Below are 24,809 nucleotides of genomic sequence, written 5' to 3'. Positions count from 1 at the left end.
TTAACTCGGAACACGTGATCGCCTTATTGGGGAATCACGCCCTCAGACCAAAACGAGCTGGGTACATGATACTTAACAGGCACCATCCGACACACACAACTGAGGAAAATTAGAGATAGCCCAGATAGATAAATGCAGTTGAGGAACAGCAACCTCTTGGTACCTGGGATGGTCGGCGGACCGTTGCAACCCAAACGCTAAGGAAGGGAGATGAGGGAGGAAAACTGAAGGTGTCTGTGGTGTCGGAGTGAGAGGTGTGAGTTTAGTGCAGCGTGGTGTGAGAGGAACGTGTGCGTGATGCGAATCGGTGAGGTCACACTGAAAAGAACAGTTGTTTGGGACTTGCCCTCGCCGATTGCCCTTGTGCATCTACACTGGACGAGAGATAGATGGGAGAGAAGATGCATAAGAGAAAGAGCTGAACGGAATTGTGTAAGAGTCTGCACATGTAAATGTTGACTGCTGGATGTAGTCGAACACTGAACGTAAGTGACCTGAGGTGGTCCCTGCTCGTTCTGGCAATTGCTTGTTCCACCTGATCTCCTCGCTTGGCTGCTCCGCCCTCTCCTGTGGCTCGTGCTGACTCGTGGCGAGATCCGCTCGGGCGCTGGAGAGCTCTCGTACAGTATCACCGCCTCAACAGGTGAAGTGAAGCCTGCCCAGTCTGCCGAAATCTGCTGTCTGCTGAAGTCTGGTGATGTCTGTCTCAATTGTTCGCTGAATTGCCCCTTTCATGAGCTACCGAGCAAGGGAGGAGGTAAAAACCGGATCAAACAATGCTGTCGTTGTTTCTGAGCTCCACCATTGGTGCACAGCAATCGCCTCGCACCACCATTGGTGCACAGCAATCGCCTCGCACCACAGCCACATCCTGCCAGGCCTCGGACTCATTGAATGGCTTCATTCCACCTTTCGCCTGGCCATGCACCGGAGCTCCGAGATTCACATGGGCCTCAATTTTCGGGAGCGCTCTCTGGCCCTGAACGTGTGCTGCACTCCATTCGAACTTCGTTATGTGGTGAAGAGGTTGGAGGAGATGTTTGTAACTCTGGCGTTTGCAGTGAAGGCGTGGACGGAGATTGTGGGGATCTTAGAGGATGTGTGGATTTGTTATAGAAATCGTTATAACGTTATGGTGAGCATGAGATTCTGAGCCGTGGCAGCAGTTGAGTTTTGGCATGCAGTTTTGAAGGCGAAATGACGCGCAGATGCAAATAAATCTGACTTTGCTTCGCATTCCTGGCACCGCTGCTGTTCTCCATGAGGTGCTTTCTTGCGTGGTTTGTGTAAGAGGTAAAATAAGGTGAAGGATTGAAAGATATGAAAGAACAGAGGAATGAAGATCGAAGTAAATGCCCTATGCAATGCATCTTTCCCATTTGCCCACTAGACATGTGGAAATAACTAAATGAACACATACTAAAGAAATAACTGCCTTGGGATCACTGTATGTTGTGTGCCATTGCCTCAGAGGAGCGCCGGTTTTACAAACCCACAACACTATCATGAGACTGCACTCCTTCCATGTTTGTTTTTACATTGGTGTCGACTGTCAGTGGTTATTCAAAAAATAACTGACATCTGATCAAGAAGAGGATATTTACCCTTTATTATTAGTTTCAGAATAAATTCACTCAAAAATTTACACTTTTGTATCAGAATAATAGTTTCTGTGACTGCTGTTGCTCAGCGATAAATGGGTAAAAGAAATGCACAGTATTTCTCCGGTTTGAGGATGTGGGTGACCCTAACAGTGTATGTGATTGTCAGGTTCAACTAAATGCAGCCGATTCACAGTTGAAGTTTGAAATAGTGTCGCGCACAATCACACAAGGACAAAATGAACCCCTGCAGAAACAGCACGCTCAGCAAAAGCATGCATTGGAGAAAGAAAATACTCGTGCTGATTTGCTTTCACAGTCTCTGGAAAGGTACGTAGGCACAGCAAAGCCCATTTAAATTCTTCTGTCTCCCTCCCATTGATATATTTGTGGTTTGTTCTGTAAATGTTGTTTATTTTTGCTCGTTCAGTTACCGTAGTGTATCTTGTGATGTAAATTGTTCCCCAACATGCTGTGTGCTGAATCTTGCAGGTTGCAGAATGAAATTTCAAAATCGGAGAAACAATTTCAGGAGAAGCTCGCAGCATATCAACGAAGAGTTGCTGATTTGGAAGCTCAGCTTCACTTTTCAAAGAAAGACATGTTGGCAAAGGAGACTTCGTACAAACTGGTAATGATTATTTGCACTTCATTGATGCATGTGCATCATTTATTTGTGCACATCATCCATATGTGTGCGTCCATCAGGTACATCTGTGTTTGCATTTTTCAAGTACACTTGTATTGTTACGAATTTGGAATCTTACTGCACTCAACATACAGGTCCTTATCGAACAATTATATCGGTGTGTGTTTATAGTTAGGGCCCCCTACCTGTGTTTAACGGGAATTACATGTGTTAGCTGTGGAGCTTCGTTTACAACAAACCTCCTTCACTTCACTTCACACACAGACGCCATTGCCCACGTGCGTTCGGCCACGTACGTGGGCGGAGATTTCCATCACCTCAGACCGGGACTCCGCCCAGGAAGGCAGGGGCGTGCCCCTTGTCCAATCACGCCACAGAGAGCGACTTTCCCATGACGCCCAGTCCAATGAGGGTGGAGAGCGCCTCAGACGGCGATTTGCTCACCCCGGAGGAAAAAGAAATATAAAGAAACGCCAGGCTGGGAGCAAGGGTGGTAAAAGGGTTTTGGTGGTAAAAGGGTCGTGATGGTAATAGGGTTGTGGTGGTAAAAGTGGTCGTGGTGTTGGAGGTCGTCGTGGTGGTGGTCGTCGTGGTGGTCATCATCATCGTGTTGCGGGTTGGAGTCCCTCCGCGCTGGATCATCATCGCCTCTGATCTTCTCCTTGGTCTTGGTCGATTGGTGCGTGGCCGGTTAGGGAGTGTGGTATCTGGTGCTTGGAGCGGCATCGTGTTGCGGGTTTGAGTCCCGCCGAGCCGGATCGTCGAAGACCACACGAGGTGGACAGGTCCAAGCACAGGCTCTGGTCTCCAGCTCACCTCTCCTCGAGCTGGAAGCCTTCAATAAAGACCACTAAGGTCCATTTCTTTTGGGTGTGTGTGTATTTTTGTGGGCCCGTCTTTAAGTAGCAACTGCAAAAGTGCTTGTGTATAAATTTCCATTTCTTTTATAGTCGGATAACTCTGCTCTTCTGTGTGCCCCGCCCTGCCTATTGTAAATAAATATCCATTTTCTTAAATGTATCAGCTCGTTTCTGTGTTTCTATCATTGGTTTACCACGCTGCGAACGGGAACTAGGAGGCTTCATTGTTGCCGTAATTGTGCAATCGGCCCGGCAGGATTCTAGTATTCTCCGCTCTGGGTGCGGCTCGGATCCGGCTCGGTAACGGCCCGGATCGCGCACATCCTGCCGAGGTTGAATTTCCCCGGTAGTTTGGACGATGTGGGTATTTAGGAAAATTGAAATTGGCAATCGACCCTATCCCACGCGGTCGATCTATTGGCGATCTTCGGTCCGATAGGGGACCCGTCGGCTCCAGAGTTATCCGGGATGACGACCTATAAATCCCGGGTGTTCGGTGGAGCCGACTCTACTGCTCCACCTTGCGGTCGTGCTCGCCACCGATACTCGGCCCCACAACAATTGGTGATCAGGAGTGCGATTGGGCCCCTCCGCCTCTACACGAGATTCACAGGATTCGGATCAGGGGTGTAGGGAGCGAACCCCACCCCCCCCCCGTTTCCCCCAAACTTTGAGCATCAAATTTTATTCTCAAGTTGCAACATGGCTAACCAAGATGAACTGAGGCCGTGACATTTAATCGTGGGACACTCTTGAAGAATCCCATTCAATCAGGTGGCTCGATTCTTCGGTCAAATCCCATACGATGTGTTGGCTTGTCCTATATTTCTTAATCTTCTTGGATTTCAATTCATACATACTACACTGATCTGTTCTAATACCTCAGTCCTTCATGTCACGGGTGTATGAATTCTGGCACTCTGAATTACTTTCAAATTCCTGTACAAGTTGCTTTCAGTCCATCAACGGGCCCAACCAGCCAATTTGTGAAAGACTTGTGAAAAACAAATGTACCTTACCGGTTTTGCAATGGAGGTGACCCTAACGGTATGTTCCAATGGCAGGTTGACCTAAAAAATCTTGATTCATTGTTGAACAAAGAAAGATCTTCACACATAATCACAGAGAGGAAACGTCTGTTACTCGTGGATAAACTTGCCCTGGCAAAGAGTGCCCTCCAGGAAGAGAAGACACGTGGCAATCGGCTTTTCCAATCTCTGGAAAGGTACGTAGGCATAACATGGCTCATTTTAACTCTTCGTAGTCTTCCCTCAGTTGGTTTCTTTGTGGTTTGTTGTGCAAATGATATTTATTTTCACTTGTTTAGTTACTGTAGTGTATCTTGTGATGTGTATTGTTCCCAAACGTGTCGTGTGCTGGATCTTGCAGTTTGCGGTATCAAAAGGCAAAGTCAGACAAACTGCTTCAGGAGAAGGAAGACTTATTGGCAAAGGAGACTTCGTTCAAACTGGTAACGATTATATTTGCATTTCAACCATGCATGTGCATTATTAATGTGTGCACATCATCCAGATGTGTGCGTCAATCAGGTACATCTGTGTTTGCATTTTTCAAGTACGCTTGTATTTGTGTGCCGAGAGATCTTGTTTGTCCATGAACACTCATCCATGTAGGTACATTCAAAATAATGTGTTGCCCACATACACATGTTTTGAAAGTGTGCAAAGATAATATGCACACATTCCGGTGCAGACATTGACAGTTTATGCAACGTCACGTATTTATGTTGTGTATCACAAAGCGATGGTTTGATAATGTTGTGGCAGGAACAAGACATGAGAATTAAATATCTGCATCGTCTAATCAACGAAGCAGATATAAAGATATCGAAGCAATCCAAGCTCATACAGAGTCAGGCTGTTGAACTGGAACTGAGTCGACCTCACATTGAGCGTATCAGCAAACTTCAGGTGAGTTTATGTATGACTGTCTTCTCATGGCTTCTCACAGTGCAATTAATGGCCTTCAGTAATTCACCTCTAAAAGCCATGGAGACAAACTATTGTCGCGGACCCAGGTTCGCGAGGGTACAACGAGCGTGGTGATATCCCTGGTTTCTCCCGGGAATCACTGGCCATCACACGCAAATAAGTTAGTGCCGTGGCAGATTATCAATCGACCGCGAATGTCAATAATTTGAACACGTGACCCAGTGTCCTCTGTCTGACTACCATGTAACTCGGAAGACATGATCGCCTTATTGGGGAATCACGCCCTCAGACCAAAACGAGCTGGGTGCATGATACTTAACAGGTGCCATCCGACACACAACTGAGGAAAATAGAGATAGCCCAGAAATACAGTTGAGGAATAACAACCTCTTGGTACCTGGCATGGTCGGTGGACCGTTGCAACCCAAACGCTAAGGAAGGGAGAGGAGGGAGGAAAACTGAAGGTGTCTGTGGTGTCAGAGTGAGAGGTGTGAGTTTAGTGCAGCGTGGTATGAGACGAACGTGTGAGTGATGCGAATCGGTGAGGTCACACTGAAAAGAACAGTTGTTTGGGACTTGCCCTCGCCTATTGCCCTTGTGCATCCACACTGGACGAGAGATAGATGGGAGAGAAGATGCATAAGAGAAAGAGCTGAACGGAATTGTGTAAGAGTCTGCACATGTAAATGTTGACTGCTGGATGTAGTCGAACACTGAGCGTAAGTGACCTGAGGTGGTCCCTGCTCGTTCTGGCAATTGCTTGTTCCACCTGATCTCCTCGCTTGGCTGCTCCGTCCTCTCCTGTCGCTCGTGCTGACTCGTGGCGAGATCCGCTCGGGCGCTGGAGAGCTCTCGTACAGTATGACCGCCTCGAGAGGTGAAGTGAAGCCTGCCCAGTCTGCTGAAGTCTGGTGATGTCTGTCTCAATTGTTCGCTGAGTTGCCCCTTTTATGGGCTCCCGAGCAAGGGAGGAGCTGAAAACCGGATCAAACAATGCTGTAGGTGTTTCTGAGCTCCACCATTGGTGCAAAGCAATCGCCTCGCACCACAGCCACATCCTGCCAGGCCTCGCACTCATTGAATGGCTTCATTCGACCTTACGCCGGGCCATGCACCGGAGCTCCGAGATTAACTTGGGCCTCGAGTTTCGGGAGCGCTCTCTGGCCCTGAACGTGTGCTGCACTCCATTTGAACTTCGTTATGTGGTGAAGAGGTTGGAGGAGATGTTTGTAACTGTGGCGTTTGCAGTGAAGGCGTGGACGGACATTGTGGGGATTTTAGAGGATGTGTGGAGTGGTTATAGTGAGCGTTATAACGTTATGGTGAGCATGAGATTCTGAGCCGAGGCAGCAGTTGAGCTTTGGCATGCAGTTTTGAAGGCGAAATGACGTGCAGATGCAAATAAATCTGACTTTGCTTCGCATTCCTGGCACCGCTGCTGTTCTCCATGAGGTGCTTTCTTGCGTGGTTTGTGTAAGAGGTAAAATAAGGTAAAGGATTGAAAGATATGAAAGAATAGAGGAATGAAGATCGAAGTAAATGCCTGATGCAATGCATCTTTCCCATTTACCCACTAGACATGTGGAAATAACTAAATGAACACATACTAAAGAAATAACTGCCTTGGGATCACTGTATGTTGTGTGCCATTACCTTAGAGGAGCGCCGGTTTTACAAACCCACAACTCTATCATGAGACTGCACTCCTTCCATGTTTGTTTTTACATTGGTGTCGACTGGCAGTGGTTATTCAAAAAATAACTGACATCTGATCAAGAAGAGGTTATTTCCCCTTTAGTATTAGTTTCAGAATAAATTCACTCAAAAATGTACACTTTTGTATCAGAATAATAGTTTCTGTGACTGCTGTGGCTCAGCGATAAATGGGTAAAAGAAATGCACAGTATTTCTCCGGTTTGAGGATGTGGGTGACCCTAACAGTGTATGTGATTGGCAGGTTCAACTAAATGCAGCCGATTCACAGTTGAAGTTTGAAATAGTGTCGCGCACAATCACACAAGGACAAAATGAACCCCTGCAGAAACAGCACGCTCAGCAAAAGCATGCATTGGAGAAAGAAAATACTCGTGGTGATTTGCTTTCACCGTCTCTGGAAAGGTACGTAGGCACAGCAAAGCACATTTAAATTCTTCTGTCTCCCTCCCATTGATATGTTTGTGGTTTGTTGTGTAAATGTTGTTTATTTTTGCTCGTTCAGTTACCGTAGTGTATCTTGTGATGTAAATTGTTCCCGAACATGCTGTGTGCTGAATCTTGCAGGTTGCAGAATGAAATTTCAAAATCGGAGAAACAATTTCAGGAGAAGCTCGCAGCATATCAACGAAGAGTTGCTGATTTGGAAGCTCAGCTTCACTTTTCAAAGAAAGACATGTTGGCAAAGGAGACTTCGTACAAACTGGTAATGATTGTTTGCACTTCATTGATGTATGTGTATCATTTATGTGTGCACGTCATCCATGCCCGTGTGTCCAGCAGGTACACCTGTTTTTTTAATTTTTCAAATAAACTTGTCTATGTCTGCATGGACATCATGTTTGTCCATGCACATTGATCCATGTTAGTACATACAAAATAATGTGTTGCCCACGTAAATATGTTTTGAAAATGTGCAAATATCATATGCACACATTCTGGTGCACAGACCCCTGATTTATGTAAGGTGACATGTTCATATTGTGTATCGCAAATTGATGATTTGAAAATGCAGCAGGAACAAGAGAAGAGGATAAACATTCTGCATCGTCAAATCAACGAAGCAGATGTAAAGATATTGAAGCAGGCAAAGCTCATACAGAGTCAGGCTGTTGAACTGGAACAGTGTCGTCCACCCAGTGAGCTTCTCCGTAAATTTCAGGTGAGTTTATGTCTGACTGTCTTCTTCTCGTAGCTTCTCACAGTACAATGAATGGCTTTTGATAATTCACGTCTGAAAGCCATGGAGACAAACTAATGAGACTCCAGTCCTTCCATGTTGTTTTTACTTGGGTGTTCACTGGGAGTGGGCTATTCAAAAAATAGTTGTCACCTGATCAACATCGGGTTTTTACCCTTTCGTATGAGTTTAATAATAACCGAAAACTAAAATTTACACTTTAATGTTGGAATAATAGTTTCTGTCGCTGTTGGGACTCGGAGGTAAATGGGAAAAGCAAATGTGTTTCACCAATTTGAGGATGGAGTGACCCGAACAGTGTATGCTGTTGTCAGGTGCAACTAAGTGAAGTCAATTTACAGTTGAAGATTGAAAGGGTATCGCGTACAATCGCAGAGCGAAATAATGAATCTCTGTATCAACAACACGCTCGAGCACAGAGAGCGTTGGAAGCAGAGAAGTCTCGTGGTGATCAGCTTTCACAGTCTCTGGAAAGGTACGTTGGCATAGCAAGGCCCATCTTTACTTTTCTCAGTTTTCCTTCCATTGATATATTTGTTGTTATTGGTATAAACGATGTACATTCACCGTCGTGTATATTGTGATGTACATTGTTCCCTCACATGTTGTGTGCTGGATCTTGCAGTTTGCATCATCAGATGGAAAGTTCGAAGAAGCATTACCATGAGACTCTCACAGCAACTCAACGAAGAGTAGATGATTTTGAAGCACAGCTTCTATCTGCAAAAAAAGTGTTGTCTGCAAGCAAGGCTTCCCTTAATCTGGTAATGGCAATGATGATTCATATCGCGAAACATATCCTCAACGCTTTGATCTAAAATTTGGTTGAACTTAAACCTGGGTTCGTTTTAGTAAAAGTACAATATTGAAAATAAAAATCCAGGACGATTGTCATCAAACTGCTAAAAACCCACCTGCCCTAAATTTGTGCATGCACATTCATCCAATATTTGACATGTTCATTGCAGGCATTTTTAACAAAACTCTGTTGTATTATTGGAGGGAAATATCAACGATGCTTCACTTCCTGAAACATATTACCCACTCATAAAACTCTTGCATTGGGGATGGATGGAAAAGCAGGACACCCCAGGGTGACTCACGCAGGCAAAATTCCCCCATGCTGGAGCGGAAGTGTATAATAGAGGTAGAGTTTACCAATATTTCAATATCAATGATGAGTTGGGCTACCCAGTGTTACCCGGTCGTTTTTTTTTTTGTGGGATGCGAAAACACTTCCCAATACCCACAAAGGAATGGGGTCGGGGATCATTTAGTATTCCGTTTCACATGACAACAAAGGCTTAGGCACGATATAGAGACCTGTCACTGTCACCTGTCCAACTAACAATGTCATGAGATTTTTGGAAACCCTTTGGTATTATTGTAACAGTCAAGTGACCAAGAGACCCAAAACCAAGAGATTGCAACATTTACTTTGCACATGGGGCAATGTACTGCACTGTACAGGGTGGCTTCAAAGTCCTATTAACTCACCCCTTCCCTCTACCCCCCCCAACCCCCAAATCATCATCTACCCTGGTACATTTTGTATATGTTTGTTAATTTTTACATCTTGATTTTATGACAATAATATTCTTGTGTATTCAGAGTTTACATTTATACCTCTTGTGTGTTCATTATATTCACTCATTGGGTTCTGCAGAGGGGTAATGGGACTTTGTAAACACCTTGTAGATTAATGGTGAACAGGCGTTGCAAAGGTTTAAAAGAACAGGCACTGTCGAGAGAATTTTTTTTTAATCCACCCAAAATCGACCTTTTTCCAAATATTTCAATTTTTTGTCTAAAACACTCCCTGACACTCCTTGACGAACCCCTCAAAGGTTGATGAAGATAAGTTCAGGCATCTCTGAGGAAAATGGTGACAGACACACAGACAACTGGCTCTATCATAGGATCGATATATTTTGGTATTGGATTAATGTGGGACCTGGAATGGCCTCAAAAACTGGTGTGTATTCCCCCGTTCAGGACAAATGATCGTTTTTTTATTTATTGTTACTTATGAAATCTAAAGATTTCGTAAGTATATTGATGCCTTCTGTTTCTGTTTGTTTGTTTGTTTGTTTGTTTGTTTGTAGGCACGATAACTCGAGAACGGAAGAAGCTACCAATGTCAAATTACACCACGTGATTCAGGAGGGTGATGGCTAGTGCTGATTAGATTTTGGTCAAAATCGGTCCAAGGTCAAGGTCACAGTGAGGTCAAATATTCGATTGTTGATGGTTTGGTACAGATAACTCGAGAGCGGAAGAAGCTACTAATGTCAAATTATACCACGTGATTCAGGAGGGTGATGGCTTGCGCTGATTAGATTTTGGTCAAAACTGGTCAAAGGTCAAGGTCACAGTGCGGTCAAACATCCAAAACATTCGATTTTTGATGGTTTGGTACAGAATCATCGTAGAAACTACTGGTTTGCGTCGCTACCTTCTCTCGAGACAGCTTTTATTAGACAAGGTCAGAGGTCAAGTTGACGATTTCGTAAGTACCAGTCTATGACTGCTTGTTTGTTTGTTTGTTTGTTTGTAGGCACGATAACTCGAGAACGAAAGAAGCTACGAATGTCAAATTACACCATGTGATTCAGGAGGGTGAAGGCTAGTGCTGATTAGATTTTGGTTAAAATCGGTCAAAGGTCAAGGTCACATTGAGGTCAAATATTCGATTTTTGATGGTTTGGTACAGATAACTCGAGAACGGAAGAAGCTACGAATGTCAAATTACACCACGTGATTCAGGAGGGTGATGGCTAGCGCTGATTAGATTTTGGTCAAAATCTGTCAAAGGTAAAGGTCACAGTGAGGTCAAACATCCAAAACATTCGATTTTTGATGGTTTGGTACAGAATCATCGGAGAAACTTCTGGTTTGCGTCGCTACCTTCTCTTGAGACAGCTTTTATTAGAGAAGGTCAGAGGTCAAGTTGACGATTTCGTCAGTACCAGTCTATGACTGCTTGTTTGTTTATTTGTTTGTTTGTAGGAACGATAACTCGAGAATGGAAGAAGCTACCAATGTCAAATTGCACCACATGATTCAGGAGGGTGATGGCTAGTGCTGATTAAATTTTGGTCAAAATCGGTCAAAGGTCAAGGTCACAGCAAGGTCTCATATATTCGATTTTTGATGGTTTGGTACAGATAACTCGAGAACGGAAGAAGCTACCAATGTCAAATTACACCACGTGATTCAGGAGGCTGGTGGCGAGCGCTGATTAGAGTTTGGTCAAAATCGGTCAAAGGTCAAGGTCACAGTGAGGTCAAACATCCAAAACATTCGATTTTTGATGGTTTGGTACAGAATCATCTTAGAAACTTGTAGTTTGCGTCGCTACGTTTTCTCGAGACAGCTTTTATTAGACAAGGTCAGTGGTCAAGTTGACGATTTCGTAAGTACCAGTCTTTGACTGCTTGTTTGTTTGTTTGTTTGTTTGTTTTATGTAACCGCATCAAACCTCTGGCTAAGTGTCTTTATGTTATTTTTCTGTGTTTAAATGTTCTTTACAGAGTGCACATGTGATCCTTAAAGTCCAAGATGCATGGGAGAGAGAGAGAGTGTGTGTGTGTGTGTGTGTGTGTGCGTGTGTGTGTGTGTGTGTGTGTGTGTGTGTGTGTGTGTGTGTGTGTGTGCGTGCGTGCGTGCGTGCGTGCGTGCGTGCGTGCGTGCGTGCGTGTGTGTGTGTGTGTGTGTGTGTGTGTGTGTGTGTGTGTGTGTGTGTGTGTGTGTGTGTGTGTGTGTGCGCGCGCGCGTGCGTGTGTGCGTGCACATGCATGCGCGCCCATAAGTAATGTACTAGCCTGTCGTCAACCCGTCACATCGCCAATGGAAATATTAAGGGGGAGGGAGTGGGAGATAGAGGAGGAGCGAGGAGTTGGAAGGGGAGCAAGGAAGGAGTGAGGAGGGGTGGGGGAGCTCAGAGGGGGAGAGGAAGGCGGATGTAAAGCGAGACTCCTCATCAAACATTGCTCTACACTCCAAGAGGGGGTGGGAGCGAGGAGGATGGGGTGCGGGGAGAGAGGAGAGAGGAGGAGAGGAAGTGGTGATGGGGAGGGGTTTTGGGAAAAGGTAAGCATGAGGGGAGGGATTCTCAACTTGCGTTTGGTAGTGGGACTTCTGGGCAAGGTGGGGGGTGGGGGGGGGGTTGTACAGGAATGAAAAATCAGGTGAATTAAAACAGTATGTTAAGACAGCATGGGGAGCCCGCCTGGAGATGTCCTTGGGGGTGAAGAGGGGAGGGGGTCTGGGATGAGGTAAGCATGAGGGGAGGTTTATGGAAGGCAGCTTGAAGGAAAGGAAAGGCAGGATAAGGGCAAGGAAAGGTAAGGCAGTGTGACGGGAAGAGAACATGGTGTGTGGACTGGAAGGGAAGGCAGGGTGAGGGGAAATGGAGGCTGTGTGAGGGGAGGGGAAGGGAAGACGGCACAAGGGGATGGGAAGGGAATGCGGTGAGAGGGGAAGGGAAGGTGACTTGAGGGGAAGGGAAGATGGCGTGATGGGAAGGGAAAATGGCGTGAGGGGAAGGGAAGGGTGATAAAACGTGCCCAAAAAGCAACATTTTCTTTTTAACCTCGGGGTTCCATATAAAATGTCGGTGGGAGCATTTATAACCCACGCTATCTACCTGCAAAGGCCTGCCTGCATGCATGCATGCGCACACATGCAGCGGCCTTTTCACCCCTCTAGTCAGCTCACTCCGAATCCAATTCATACAGGCTACCCCTTGGGGAAGCAGGTTTAAATCCAAACCGAAACTGTCGGTCCTTAACAGTCCCCTCAACAGAGGAAAGAGGGAGTAAGGGGAAGTGGGGAGGTTGGAAGAGAGAGGGAGAGTGGTGGAGAGAGAGGGAGGGCGGTGGAGAGAGAGGGAGAGCGGTAGAGAGAGTGAGAGTGGGAGAGCGGTTGAGAGAGAGAGAGTGGGAGAGTGGTGTAGAAAGAAGGAGAGTAGTTGAGAGAGAAGGAGAGAGAGCGAGAGTGGTGGACAGAGAAGGAGAGTGGTTGAGAGAGAAGGAGAGCGATGGAGAGAGAGTGAGGGGAGAGGAATGGGGGGAGAGTCGGAGAGAGAGAGAGAGAGAGAGAGAGAGAGAGAGAGAGAGAGAGAGAGAGAGAGAGAGAGAGAGAGAGAGAGAGAGAGAGAGAGAGAGAGAGAGAGAGAGAGACAGGAGTGGGAAGGGAAAGAGAGAGAGGGAGGGATGGGGTTGGGAGTGAGAGAGGGAATGGGGAGAGGAGAGGGGGAGACTCCGGCGGATGTGATGCCCAGTTTAATGTCCATCCGAGAGACAACACACACATTGATGAATCGCCCTGCTTGTGGAACACAGGGATGACAGTTTATAGCTGGGTCAGGATTCGAACCCAGGCTAGACAGCTTCGAGCGAGCATGCGTACCTCTTGGCTATCCTGCCATGACATGGCAATTCATTGCTTTGTAACAACTGAAAACATTTTTTACTCATTGTAGCATCTAATTTATTTTGCCTTCCCAACTCTGGTATCGAACAGCTAAATCGCCATTGAAGCTGGAAGAGCGCTCACCAAGTGGCTTAACTAAGCACTCCAACGAAGCTTTTGAAGAAACTTTTAAGAACGGAATGTTTAATTTTTATTTGGATTTATCTTTGCTGAAGTAATGGGTTGTAGAATGAAATAAGATCGTACAAAATGGGGATACGTGGTATAATATGAAATTGCACATTTTCAGTGAGCCAGCCAACGCCTGATGCACCGCGTAACCCAACTGCATGACAAGATAACACATGGACTGCAACCACAATGCAACACAAAAGGCTATCGATGAAACAATTACACTTGTTGGTATTTTGATGATAGCTCAGCTGTGTTGGACAAAATCTCCCAAATCGTCAAATAATTTCTCTTTTACAGATTCACAATAAAAAGTGAAAAACAAGAAAAAGTTGAAGAAGTCAAAATGTACACCAAGCAATAAATGAGGTACGTCTCTTTTTTATTCTTCCTGTATTTCCATGCTGTGGGACCCCTTTTAGGCAGCAATGTGCAGCATGATGGTGAGTGAGAAATATTTGTTCCTATTGCTCAAAATGGACTTTTCCATGTGGTTCAGGAAACTTTCATTGATTAACTTTAGTTTTCAGCAGTTTTCACTGTTTGACAAGACAGCTCTTTGGTGTTGATACTCTCGATGCCATCATTGCACTCTGCTCTTTGATTTGACCAGAAACAGATTTGATTAAACGCCACCAGGATTTTGAGGAGGGAGAGAGGTTTGAGAGTTCAGACTTGAGATGAGAAAGATGTTGTTTTCTGGCTCTCCTGAGGGTAGATACACACTTGTTCCGAGCTTTGTGGAAGGAACTGAAATTGCCCTCAGTTGGGTTTGCTTTCCATGAGGCAAAGGCAAGTTGTTTCAGGACAACTGCCTCGCCACATGCTTCAGTAAACCAAGGGCGGGAGGAAGGGTAAGACAACTGAACACAAGAGGGGATAAATCTGTGCATGAGGGAGAGCAAGTTTCTTTGAAAGAATTCCCAGGATGAGTTGATGTTTGAGAAAGTAGTGATAGGAGACCAGTCTGTAAGTTTGATGGCTGCTCGGAGACCCTGCCAGTCGGCTTGAGTGAAATGCCAGACTCGACGGCGGTGAGGTGGTTCTCTGATAACAGCCAGAGAGATGTCCACTTTGACAAGGACGTGGTCAGAAGAACCAATTGGAGCGAAGGAAGAGCAGCAGATATTGTCAGGGAAATTTGTCAAAATCAGATCCAGAAGAGATGGAGTACCATTGGTTGAGATCCGGGTTGGGAAGTTGACCGATTGAGTCAGTCCCAATGAGTCGCAGAAAGCTTTTGCTGAGGTGCCATGGCAGGTGAGAGAGGTACCCACACCTAGCCAACTGGCGTGATGGCAATTGAAGTCACCACATAAGAGGAATATAGAGTTTGGATGAGAAGATAGAAGATGGTCCATGTTTTCGGATAGTGAGGTGTAGATGGAGTCATCACTGTTCGATGGACGGTACAGTACACATATAAACATGAGGTGGGAGTGGAGGGGAAGCCGAAGCCAGAGGTATTCCTGGGGGTGTGGGGGAGTGAGAGCAGTGCATGGAGAGTGAGGAATAGAGTCTTTGATGAAGAGAGCAACACCTCCACCAGGACGAGGCTCAGGTCTGTCATACCGTCAGATTGACAATGAAAATGTAAAAAACAAGCTGAAGTTGAAGAAGCCAAAAATGTATGAGATGTCTCTTTTCTCTTCTTTATCCTGCATTACCATGCTGTGGGACCCCTTTCAGGCAGCAGTGTGCAGCATGATGCTGAGTGAAGTGAGACGTATTTGTTCCTTTTGCTCAAAAAGGAGATTTCCATGTGGTGAAGAAAACTTTCACTGATTAACTAGTTCCCAGTAGTTTTCACTGATTGTCAAGACAACTCTTTAGTTTTGATACTATCGACGTAATCATTGCACTCTGCTCTTTATGCCGGTGATGCATTTAGGAAGCCGCAGACAGGTAGGTGGGATTGAGAGATTGAAACCTGATGATTGAATATTGAAATGAATGATCCCTGTTGCTTCCACTGGGAGAGGAGAGGAAAGAGTTTCATTGATAACATTGCATTGACTGTGTGAGTTGAGGAAGTCTGTAAGCCAGCAATCAAGGCGACCTTGTATGCTGCAAGCAGTAAGCTCGGCAAGTGAATCAGGATACCAACAGACTGTCAAATGCCAATATGTCCAGGTAAGACGTTCCTGATCTCTTGAGATTTAAGGTGTCCGACAATTGCTGAAAGTCAGCAACAGCATGTTTAGAGTTGAGTGGCTGGTACATACTCCTCAGTAATGGTCAGAGATCAGGCTGTTTTAAAAGATCACATGTCTGATATCTGTAAAGATGATGGACTCCATGACTTCACTTACATGTAATTGGAAGTAAGCTTGCTGGCCAGTTATGGAGAGTGGATCTGTTTTTCCACCCTTCTTGTGAATGGTTGTGACTTTTTGGAGACGGCAGGTGGCCAAAGGAGGACAGACTGACGAGAGCAGACAGGAGAGAAGCTCGAGCAGAGAGAGTCGATGCCAACAAAACTTTGTCAACCTTTTAACCTTTTTAGGTGCGTAAGATGTAGACAAGAATGCAGCGGAAGAAGGGGTAATGTGGGGACAGAGCGTGAATTGAGTACAGATTTCGAAGCAAACACCAAGTTGAGACATTCTGCCTTGTCTTGTTCAGAGTCCAATATGAAGCCGTTTGAGATGAGCAAGAGGACGGTGTTGTGGGAGGGAAGGGGAGGATGCACCAGAAGGTGAGTATGCACCATCCATCACTTTTGTAGGTACTGTAGTTTTCAAATTTGTTACTTGGAGCGATTTTATACATTGTATGATGCCATTTTCCACGATGGACTGTCACAGACTAATTAAAGAATATCATCGAAATCTGTCCTCGGATTTCCGAATTGGATCTCGTGGACAAAGGAAGTATCAAAATCTGGAGAGAAATCTGAAAATTTCTCGAAATTTGCGATTCTTCTAACTACCGGTAAGCATATTTACTTGAAGCAAGACTGTGATCCTTCATTCTTCATATTTACACAAGAAAATACAAATATGAAATTAATTATAAATTTATGATTTTGATGCACACGTGGCAAGTTAGAGGCGACAAATTAATTTATTTTTCCCAAACGTGGTTAAAAATGATTTATTCGCTGTCATTGACACAAAATACACCAGAATACTGAGATAGTCTCTTGATGAGTTATGAAGTTCCAAGTCAGACAACTTCAAACTCGGTGATTGTGGTGACACGATATTAAACATGTAATGATTCATGTGAGAATGCCCTTTCGCTGATGTGAGCAGTAGGAGGGGAGGGGGAAGGGGATGACAGAGAGTTGAGATTCAGGGTGATTCTTGGCAACACATGGAAAAACATACAGCATTGTCTATCCTGAAGCTCTGCAAGGATTTAAAAAAAAAGTCAAACACTGTGATAAAATGTAATCGAAAAATGTGATGTGAAATCCACAGTGCTGAAGAAGAAGGCAGAACGAGGAAAGAAGAAAGAGAAGAAAGCCAGGAGGAAGACATGAGGAGGAAGACAGAAGGAGGAAGACATGAGGAGGAAGACAGAAGGAGGAAAACTGAAGAAGGAATATAGAAGAAGAACAATGAAAGAAAAGGTAACAAAATAGAAAGGATGAAGGAGAGGCAGATGGAAGAAGGATGATACAGGAAGAAGAAAGACAGGACAGGAAGATAGAAGATGATACAAGAAGAAGAAAGGCAGGACAGGAAGATAAAGAAGGAAGATACAAGAAGAAGACAGCCAGAAAGAGGAAAACAGAAGAGGGAAGATAGAAGAGCAATGAAAACAAAGGTAACAAAATAGAAAGGATGAAGGAGAGGCAGATGGAAGAAGGATGATACAGGAAGAAAAAAAGGCAGGACATAAATATAATGAAGGAAGATGCATGAAGAAGAAAGGCAGAAGGACAGAAAAATAAAGAAGGAAATTACAATTGGCAAGTTGCAGGAAAATAGAAAAGAACATAGAAAAGGCAGGACAGGAAAATATAGAAGGAAGATGCAAGAAGAAGAAAGGCAGAAGGACAGGATGATACACGAAGAAGAAAGGCAGGACAGGAAGATACAAGAAGAAGAATTCCAGAAAGAGGAACACAGAAGAGGGAAGATAGAAGAAGAGCAATGAAAAAAAAAGGTGACCAATTAGAAAGGATGAAGGAGAGGCAGATGGAAGAAGGAGGATACAAGAAGAAGAAAGGCAGAAGAAGAGGAAGATACAAGAATAAGAAAGGCAGGACAGGAAGATAAAGAAGGACGATACAAGAAGAGGAAAAGCAGAAGGACAGGAAGATAAAGAGGGAAGATACAAGAAGAAGGCAGTCAGAAAGAGAAAAAACAGAAGAGGGAAGATACAAGAAGAGCAATGAAAAAAAGGTAACAAAATAGAAAGGATGAAGGACAGGCAGATGGAAGAAGGATGATACAGGAAGAAAAAAAAGGCAGGACATAAAGATAATGAAGGAAGATGCATGAAGAAGAAAGGCAGAAGGACAGGAAAATAAAGAAGGAAGATACAAGAAGAAGAAAGGCAGGAGGACAGGAAGATAATGAAGGAAGATGCAAGAAGAAGAAAGGCAGAAGGACAGGAAAATTAAGAAGGAAGATACAAGAAGAAGAAAGGCAGGACAGGAAGATAAAGAAGGACGATACAAGAAGAGGAAAAGCAAAAGGACAGGAAGATAAAGAGGGAAGATACAAGAAGAAGACAGCCAGAAAGAGAAAAACAGAAGAGGGAAGATAGAAGAAGAGCAATGAAAAAAAGGTAACAAAATAGAAAGGATGAAGGACAAGCAGATGGAAGAAGGATGATACAGGAAGAAAAAAAAGGCAGGACATAAAGATAATGAAGGAAGATGCATGAAGAAGAAAGGCAGAAGGACAGGAAAATAAAGAAGGAAGATACAAGAAGAAGAAAGGCAGGACAGGAAGATAAAGAAGGATGATACAAGAAGAAGAATAAAGGCAGAAGGACAGGAAGATGAAGAAGGAAGATACTAGAAGAAGAAAGGCAGGACAGGAAGATACAATAATAAGAAAGGCAGGACAGGAACATAAAGAAGGACGATACAAGAAGAGGAAAAGCAGAAGGACATGAAGATACAAGAAGAAGACAGCCAGAAAGAGGAAAACAGAAGAGGGAAGATAGAAGAAGAGCAATGAAAAAAAAAGGTGACCAATTAGAAAGGATGAAGGAGAAGCAGATGGAAGAAGGAAGATACAAGAAGAAGAAAGGCAGAAGGACAGGATGATACAGGAAGAAGAAAGGCAGAAGGACAGGAAGATACAAGAAGAAGAATAGTCCTGGGGCTGATTCTCAGAAGGGGCCTAAAATGAAAGTTTACTGCACTCCACTGCCAACATAGGTTTTATGTGTTTTTCTTGTTTATTGATCTATAAGGTGATGATTTTAAAACATTACCCCTTCTAAAAAGTGTCCATTCGAAGTTTTTGGGGGCATTTTTGATACCAGGTATACCGCTTTACCGCTAAAATATGTTTTTTGTGCTAGGGATGGGTGGACATATTACATTGCAGATAGGTTTGCTCAGAGTGCACATAGACACATTAAATACAAATCCAGGTGTTTGATTTTGTTTTAGGAGATATTTTCGCTAGAAATTGTGTGAAAATAATGTAAAGATTGTGTGAAAATGATAAAAAAAAATGTGTGAAAATGGTAAAAAATTGTGTGAAAATTATCAAAATTTTGTTAAAATTATGACAAAATACGATGTTTTGTCACTAACATCATAAACTATAATCGAAATTCGCATTATAGTATATTTCTTGATGTTGACTGTTGCAAATAGTGTCTGGTGCTTATTCAGTTTGAATTGCATTCGGTGCAGAGAATCACGGCATGTATTGAGAACTGGATAAACCCTTTCCAATTTGACGAGCAGCTGTGCCATTTGGCTTCTGGACACGTGGCAACCGAAGATGTAAAGCAAGACCTTTTGGATGCTCGTCAAAGAGGCGTAGGATCACTGAGGACATTTGCAGCAGACAGATTAGGGAAAGATGGAACCAAAGACTTCTATGCTACTCCACCACAACTGCAGCTGAAGACGTTCGCATCCAGGAAGAAGAAGAGACTGGGGCATGACACATCGCATGCCAGCGTCCTGAAGTCAACAAGAGACATGCTTGGCCGTCTCCTTGTGATTGGTCAAAGCCGTGAACTATCTATGGAGAAGCTTCTGAGTTACCCACTTGGACCGCTCCCACTCTCAATCGCCACGCCAGATGGAAGTCCAGTGAAGACAGTCAAGGCTAAATTGCTCAGAGCACTAGAAGACAATGTGCAACCGTTGACAAGTATCCCCCCGGATGCTACCTGGGTGCTTGACGCAATGGCCATCATCCATTCAACAAAAACAGCACCAAACATGACATACTCATAACTGGCCTTTTCACTCTTCAACACCATCACATCTGGTTATCCAGCTGGTGCGCGCAAAGACTGGGTAGTTGACACATACCCTGATATATCCATTAAGATCGCGGAGCGCAACCTGAGAAGCGATGCTGGTATGGAGAGCCTCGAAACCAAGATCCGCACAGGAACACAGAAGATTGACCAGCAGCTGAACAAGTTTCTGATGAGTGGATCCTTCAAATGTGCCCTGACAGAATTCCTCTTGAATGAGTGGTCCAAGCCAGAGTATGCTGCGCAGCTGGGCCAACAAGCGCTGTTCGTGACAGTTGGAGAGAGGTGCTTCAGGTTGAAGGCCAATGACCAACTAACAGAAGTCCTGAAGGCAGAAGTGGCTGAACTGAGATGCACACACGAAGAGGCAGACACCAGGCTTTTGCTTCACGCAGCCCATGCGGCTGATCATGGTGCTCCTGCTGTGATCATCAAGTCCCCAGACATTGATGTTGCAGTCATTGCCCTTTCAGTCTGCCATCGTATTAGCTCGCAGCTCATCTTTCGTACCGGCACACAACAGCGGACCTGCCACCTTGATCTTACAGCTATGGCACATACCCTGGGACGCGATATCTGCTCTGCTCTCCCAGGTTACCATGCCTTCAGTGGCTGTGACTCGACCAGTGCCTTCACTGGGCGTGGAAAGCTGTCAGGACTCAAACTTCTAAAGATCGAAAATGAATTTAGAGCCACTATGAACAGCATTGGGCAGTCCTTCAGTCTGTCAGTAGCAGAACTCGCCAGAGGAGAAGAGGCCATCTGCGCCCTATATGGGAACAAGCAGCACAGTAGAGTCAACGAACTGAGGCATGAGATGTTTGGCGCGCATACCACAGATCCATGCAGACTTCCGCCCTGTCAAAATGCAGCCGAGTTCCACCTGCGTCGTGCCAATTACCAGGCTGCCATTTGGAGAAGATGTCTCGAGAACTGCCCACATGTACCCACTCCACATGGTCATGGCTGGGATATAGCCAGGAACGAGATCACCATCAAATGGTTAGATGTTTCTCCTGTCCCGACGTCTGTCATGGAATGTGTTAGCTGCCGGTGTCTGCGTTGTGCTGACCGGAGGTGCTCCTGTAGACAGAATCAACGAAGTTGCACCAGAGCATGCAGATGTAAGCCTGACCAGTGCGGGAATTCCAAAGAAACTATCGTTGATCCACTGGAATCCGACGATGAGACAGATGACGAATAGGACATTGAACAATTCATATGGATCCAGTTTTTCTTATCAGGTAAGTAAGATTTTGCTTAGTCGATAGGTCTTATAACCTTATTTTACACGGGGTCTGAAATGACATGGGAACGTGCTCGAAACCTGAAACTTGGCCAGTTGCTACTGCCACATGTTTATTTCATAAAAATGAACTCATTTAAAATTTTGCCTCAACAATGAGCTAATTCTGACGTCAAGAACAATTAATTTTGGCGAAATTCCGTGTTTTTAGTCGGTAAGTTTTAGAGTAAGAATCCCTCCCCCCCCCCCCCCACTTAGACACATTGCTCACAAATTTGGTACACGTTTTTAGAAATGACATAGGATAAACGTCACCAAGTTTCAAAGTCATACCTCTTACCGTCGCGACGGTATAGGCAGAAAACAAATATGCCCCCGCCCCCCCCCCCCCCCATGTAAAATAGGGGTAATATGTGTATTATTCAGTAATAAACATGTTTTTCAGGGTTTCGATAAATGTACATGCAGGTTTAGTAAAGTTACAATGCCTCAGCACAATACAAAATGCTTCCTGAAGCCAACAATATTGTACTATACGAATGCTCCAATACTCAATACTGCAAAAAATGTCAGGTTTTGCCAAAACGTATCACGATATGAAATGGCTTACAATGGGTCATCTGGACACTTTTTGAAAGGGGCAATGTTTTGAAATCAGATGTCTATAGACGATATAACATGAAAAAACCATCAAACCTATGTTGGCAGGGGGGTGCAGCAAAACTCAAAATTTTGGAATCAGCCCCAGGACTAGAATGCCAGAAAGAGGAACACAGAAGAGGGAAGATAGAAGAAGAGCAATGAAAAAAAAGGTGACCAATTAGAAAGGATGAAGGAGAGGCAGATGGAAGAAGGAAGATACAAGAAGAAGAAAGACAGAAGAAGAGGAAGATAAAGAAGGAAGACCGAAGGAGGAAAACAAGAAAAAACACAAGGAATAACAAAAATCCAGAGCAGCAGAAACTCCCCAACATCAAAAAGCAAGCTGAGAAGCAAACACAGCAGCAATGATTTCTTCCAGTGCAACTGAAACTCCTCAAGAAGAAACAAGACCAGCAGCAACACACTGCAGCAATGACTGCATTCTGTCTTGCTGTGCCTACGATCTCCCAGTCATTGTGTTGTACTTCAGTCGGTTGTCCTTGCAATCTGGTTGAGTAAGACATAGCTCAAGCCGATGAAACCTTTGTCGCTCCTGTGTGAAGCGGGGCCATCGCCGTTAAATAAAAAACACACAGGAAATGGCGCTCTGTGTTGAGGCACGGCGGTGATGGTCATGTTTAACCCTCGACCAGTCAAAGATCCCCGGGGGGTTAAATATCAAAGCAAGGTCAGCTTTGGTCTTATTTCCTCTTTTCTTATTGAAGCGACAGGTCTTATTTGCTCTCTTTCTCTTTTCTTTTTTCTCTTTCTCTTATCTTTTTTCTCTTTCTCACTTTATTCTCTCTCTCTCTCTCTCTCTCTCTCTCTCTCTCTCTCTCTCTCTCTCTCTCTCTCTCTCTCTCTCTCTCTCTCTCTCTCTCTCTCTCTCTCTCTCTCTCTCTCTCTCTCTCTTTTTCTTTTTCTCTTTCTTTTTCTCTTTGTCTCTTTCTCTCTTTTTCTCTTTTTCTCCCTTTCTCTCTCCCTTTCTCTCTCCCTTTCTCTCTCCCTTTCTCTCTCCCTTTCTCTCTCCCTTTCTCTCTCCCTTTCTCTCTCTTTCTCTCTCTTTCTCTCTCTTTCTCTCTCTTTCTCTCTCTTTCTCTCTCTCTTTTTCTCTCTCTCTCCCCCCCTGCTAGTTGTTGGTGAGTTGTACGTGGGTGTGGCATCAGGCGGCTCTGTGAGTGAAGCTGTGAGTGCTGTGTCGCGTTGGTGTTTTTCCCATCCCCTTTTTGCTCCCCTTGTGTCCTTGTATGTGATTGTGAAGTTTTCCCCTGTGTTTGAGAGAGAAAGAGAGCGCTTACATGTTTCACAGGCCTCTTCATGACTTTCTGGTTTTTGGGCCTGCTTTTCTACTTGCTGTGTTTCTACGTTTACCCTTTTTCTTCACTAAATACTTCGTTCATATTAATCTTTTGTTTCCCTCCACTTGCTAGTTTTGCTTGTGGCAGGTTTGCTTTTGGTTTCTTGATCCTTCAATTTACTTTGCATTGTTTTACACTATGGCAAACGTACGTTTGTATCATCATGTGTATGAGGCACTTTCTCCAAAGAACGGGGTCATCGTTTATCCACCGGACGGAGTCAGTGTTGATGATGTCGTAATGGGTTTCGGAGAGCTCATTGGGCTCGAACACATTCTCGCAGCGTCGAGGATGAATCAATGTGTTGTGCTATGTTTGTCTGAAAAACGATATGTTGCTCAGACAGTTGAAACTGGCTTGTCTATCCCTCCGGATCTTTTTGTTTCTGTAAGACCTTTGGACACACCTGCTGTTAAAATTATTATATCAAATATTCCACCTTTCTTTAAAAGCAAGATTATCTCTGCTTTCAGTAATTTTGGGATGATTGTGTCATGGCTTTCCATGATCCCATTACGTTTGCGTTGTGGCATTTCGGTTCGACACATTATGTCGTTCCGTCACTGTTGTATTGTTTTGAAGAATGGTGCACGGTCACTTAGTACTGCTGTAACTCTTAAATATAAAGATCGTAGCTACCAAGTTTATATCGCCACTGAGGTAATGTCATGCTTTATTTGTGGCGAGCATGGACATTTAAAGAATGCATGTCCGAAACCAAACGTTCCTCGAAGTGAATCTCAACATGTGGAACCTAATGAGGAATCTCAATGCCAGGAGCCCAGAACAAGCACTAATGATGCACTTAGAGCTGCAGCACCCAAGCCAAGCACTGGTGGTACATCTAGAGTGGTGGAACGTGCAGACACCTCCCATAATCAGCCCTTGGAAGCAAGTGCAGAAATTAAGGAATCTCAAGTAGACGACGAGGGTTTTGTTCACCGTTCACTGCCGAAGAAACAAATGTCCTCACATCAATGGTCATGATGTAATGGTGAGCGTTTCTAAAAGGCTAGCGCCATCGAGCAAACTACACGGCTCTCATGTAGTTATAGCCAGCTCGCTCGCTGCTTTGGAAACAGAAAACAAATTTGCAGTTCTCGCTCCGGTGGATGTTGACAGTGCTCCTGATCATGTACGGGATGAGCACGAGCATGAACAAGACGGCGGTGTTGTGCCCCAAGAAGTAGTTGTAACCACCTCAGTGGTTGCTGATGTCATGGACATTGAAAGTGAACCTATGTTGGTCCCTCTCTGTACCAAAAGCGTAGTGATAGTAGCGAAGTCTGGAACGATCCAGGCTGATTTCAGGAACCAGGGGGTGTTTCGACTGTGCCCCACCCCCCCCCCCTTGGAGATCATAAAGTTTTTACAGCACACCTTCCATAAGAGACATGTTCAAATTCAAGATTCCCTTCCGGACATGCACAGTTTTATTACCTCTGCAAAGCGGCTGCTCCTTCCGTTTGAGCAGTTTGGCATGACTGAGCCACAAATATTTCGTCTGACGAAGTGGGTTAAGAAAGCAAGGAAACTACTGCATCCATAACCCGACCAATTGACCAATGT

At 44.6% G+C, this 24,809-nt stretch overlaps 1 protein-coding gene across 1 annotated transcript in view; it reads left to right on the top strand.

Moving 5' to 3' along the window:
* The window catches only part of LOC147012689 (uncharacterized), a 58,192-nt gene extending 36,696 nt beyond the window's left edge, over positions 1–21,496 (top strand). Inside the window, exons 15-28 of the mRNA XM_085855748.1 lie at positions 1,771–1,931; positions 2,094–2,232; positions 4,175–4,335; positions 4,500–4,581; positions 4,898–5,041; positions 7,020–7,180; positions 7,343–7,481; positions 7,791–7,937; positions 8,291–8,451; positions 8,602–8,740; positions 13,884–13,952; positions 16,209–16,281; positions 16,391–16,517; positions 17,009–21,496. Of these exons, the coding sequence (XP_085711874.1) occupies positions 1,771–1,931; positions 2,094–2,232; positions 4,175–4,335; positions 4,500–4,581; positions 4,898–5,041; positions 7,020–7,180; positions 7,343–7,481; positions 7,791–7,937; positions 8,291–8,451; positions 8,602–8,740; positions 13,884–13,901 (1,452 nt within the window). The 3' untranslated portion in view covers positions 13,902–13,952; positions 16,209–16,281; positions 16,391–16,517; positions 17,009–21,496. The remainder of the gene's footprint in view (positions 1–1,770; positions 1,932–2,093; positions 2,233–4,174; positions 4,336–4,499; positions 4,582–4,897; positions 5,042–7,019; positions 7,181–7,342; positions 7,482–7,790; positions 7,938–8,290; positions 8,452–8,601; positions 8,741–13,883; positions 13,953–16,208; positions 16,282–16,390; positions 16,518–17,008) is intronic.
* The last annotated feature ends 3,313 nt before the right edge of the window (positions 21,497–24,809 follow it).

Source organism: Eptatretus burgeri, chromosome 14, assembly GCF_056783735.1.
Source record: "Eptatretus burgeri isolate ZD-2024b chromosome 14, Ebu_testis_v1, whole genome shotgun sequence".
NCBI classification, from domain to species: Eukaryota; Metazoa; Chordata; class Myxini; order Myxiniformes; family Myxinidae; genus Eptatretus; species Eptatretus burgeri.
This window is presented reverse-complemented; position numbering and strand designations above follow the sequence as displayed.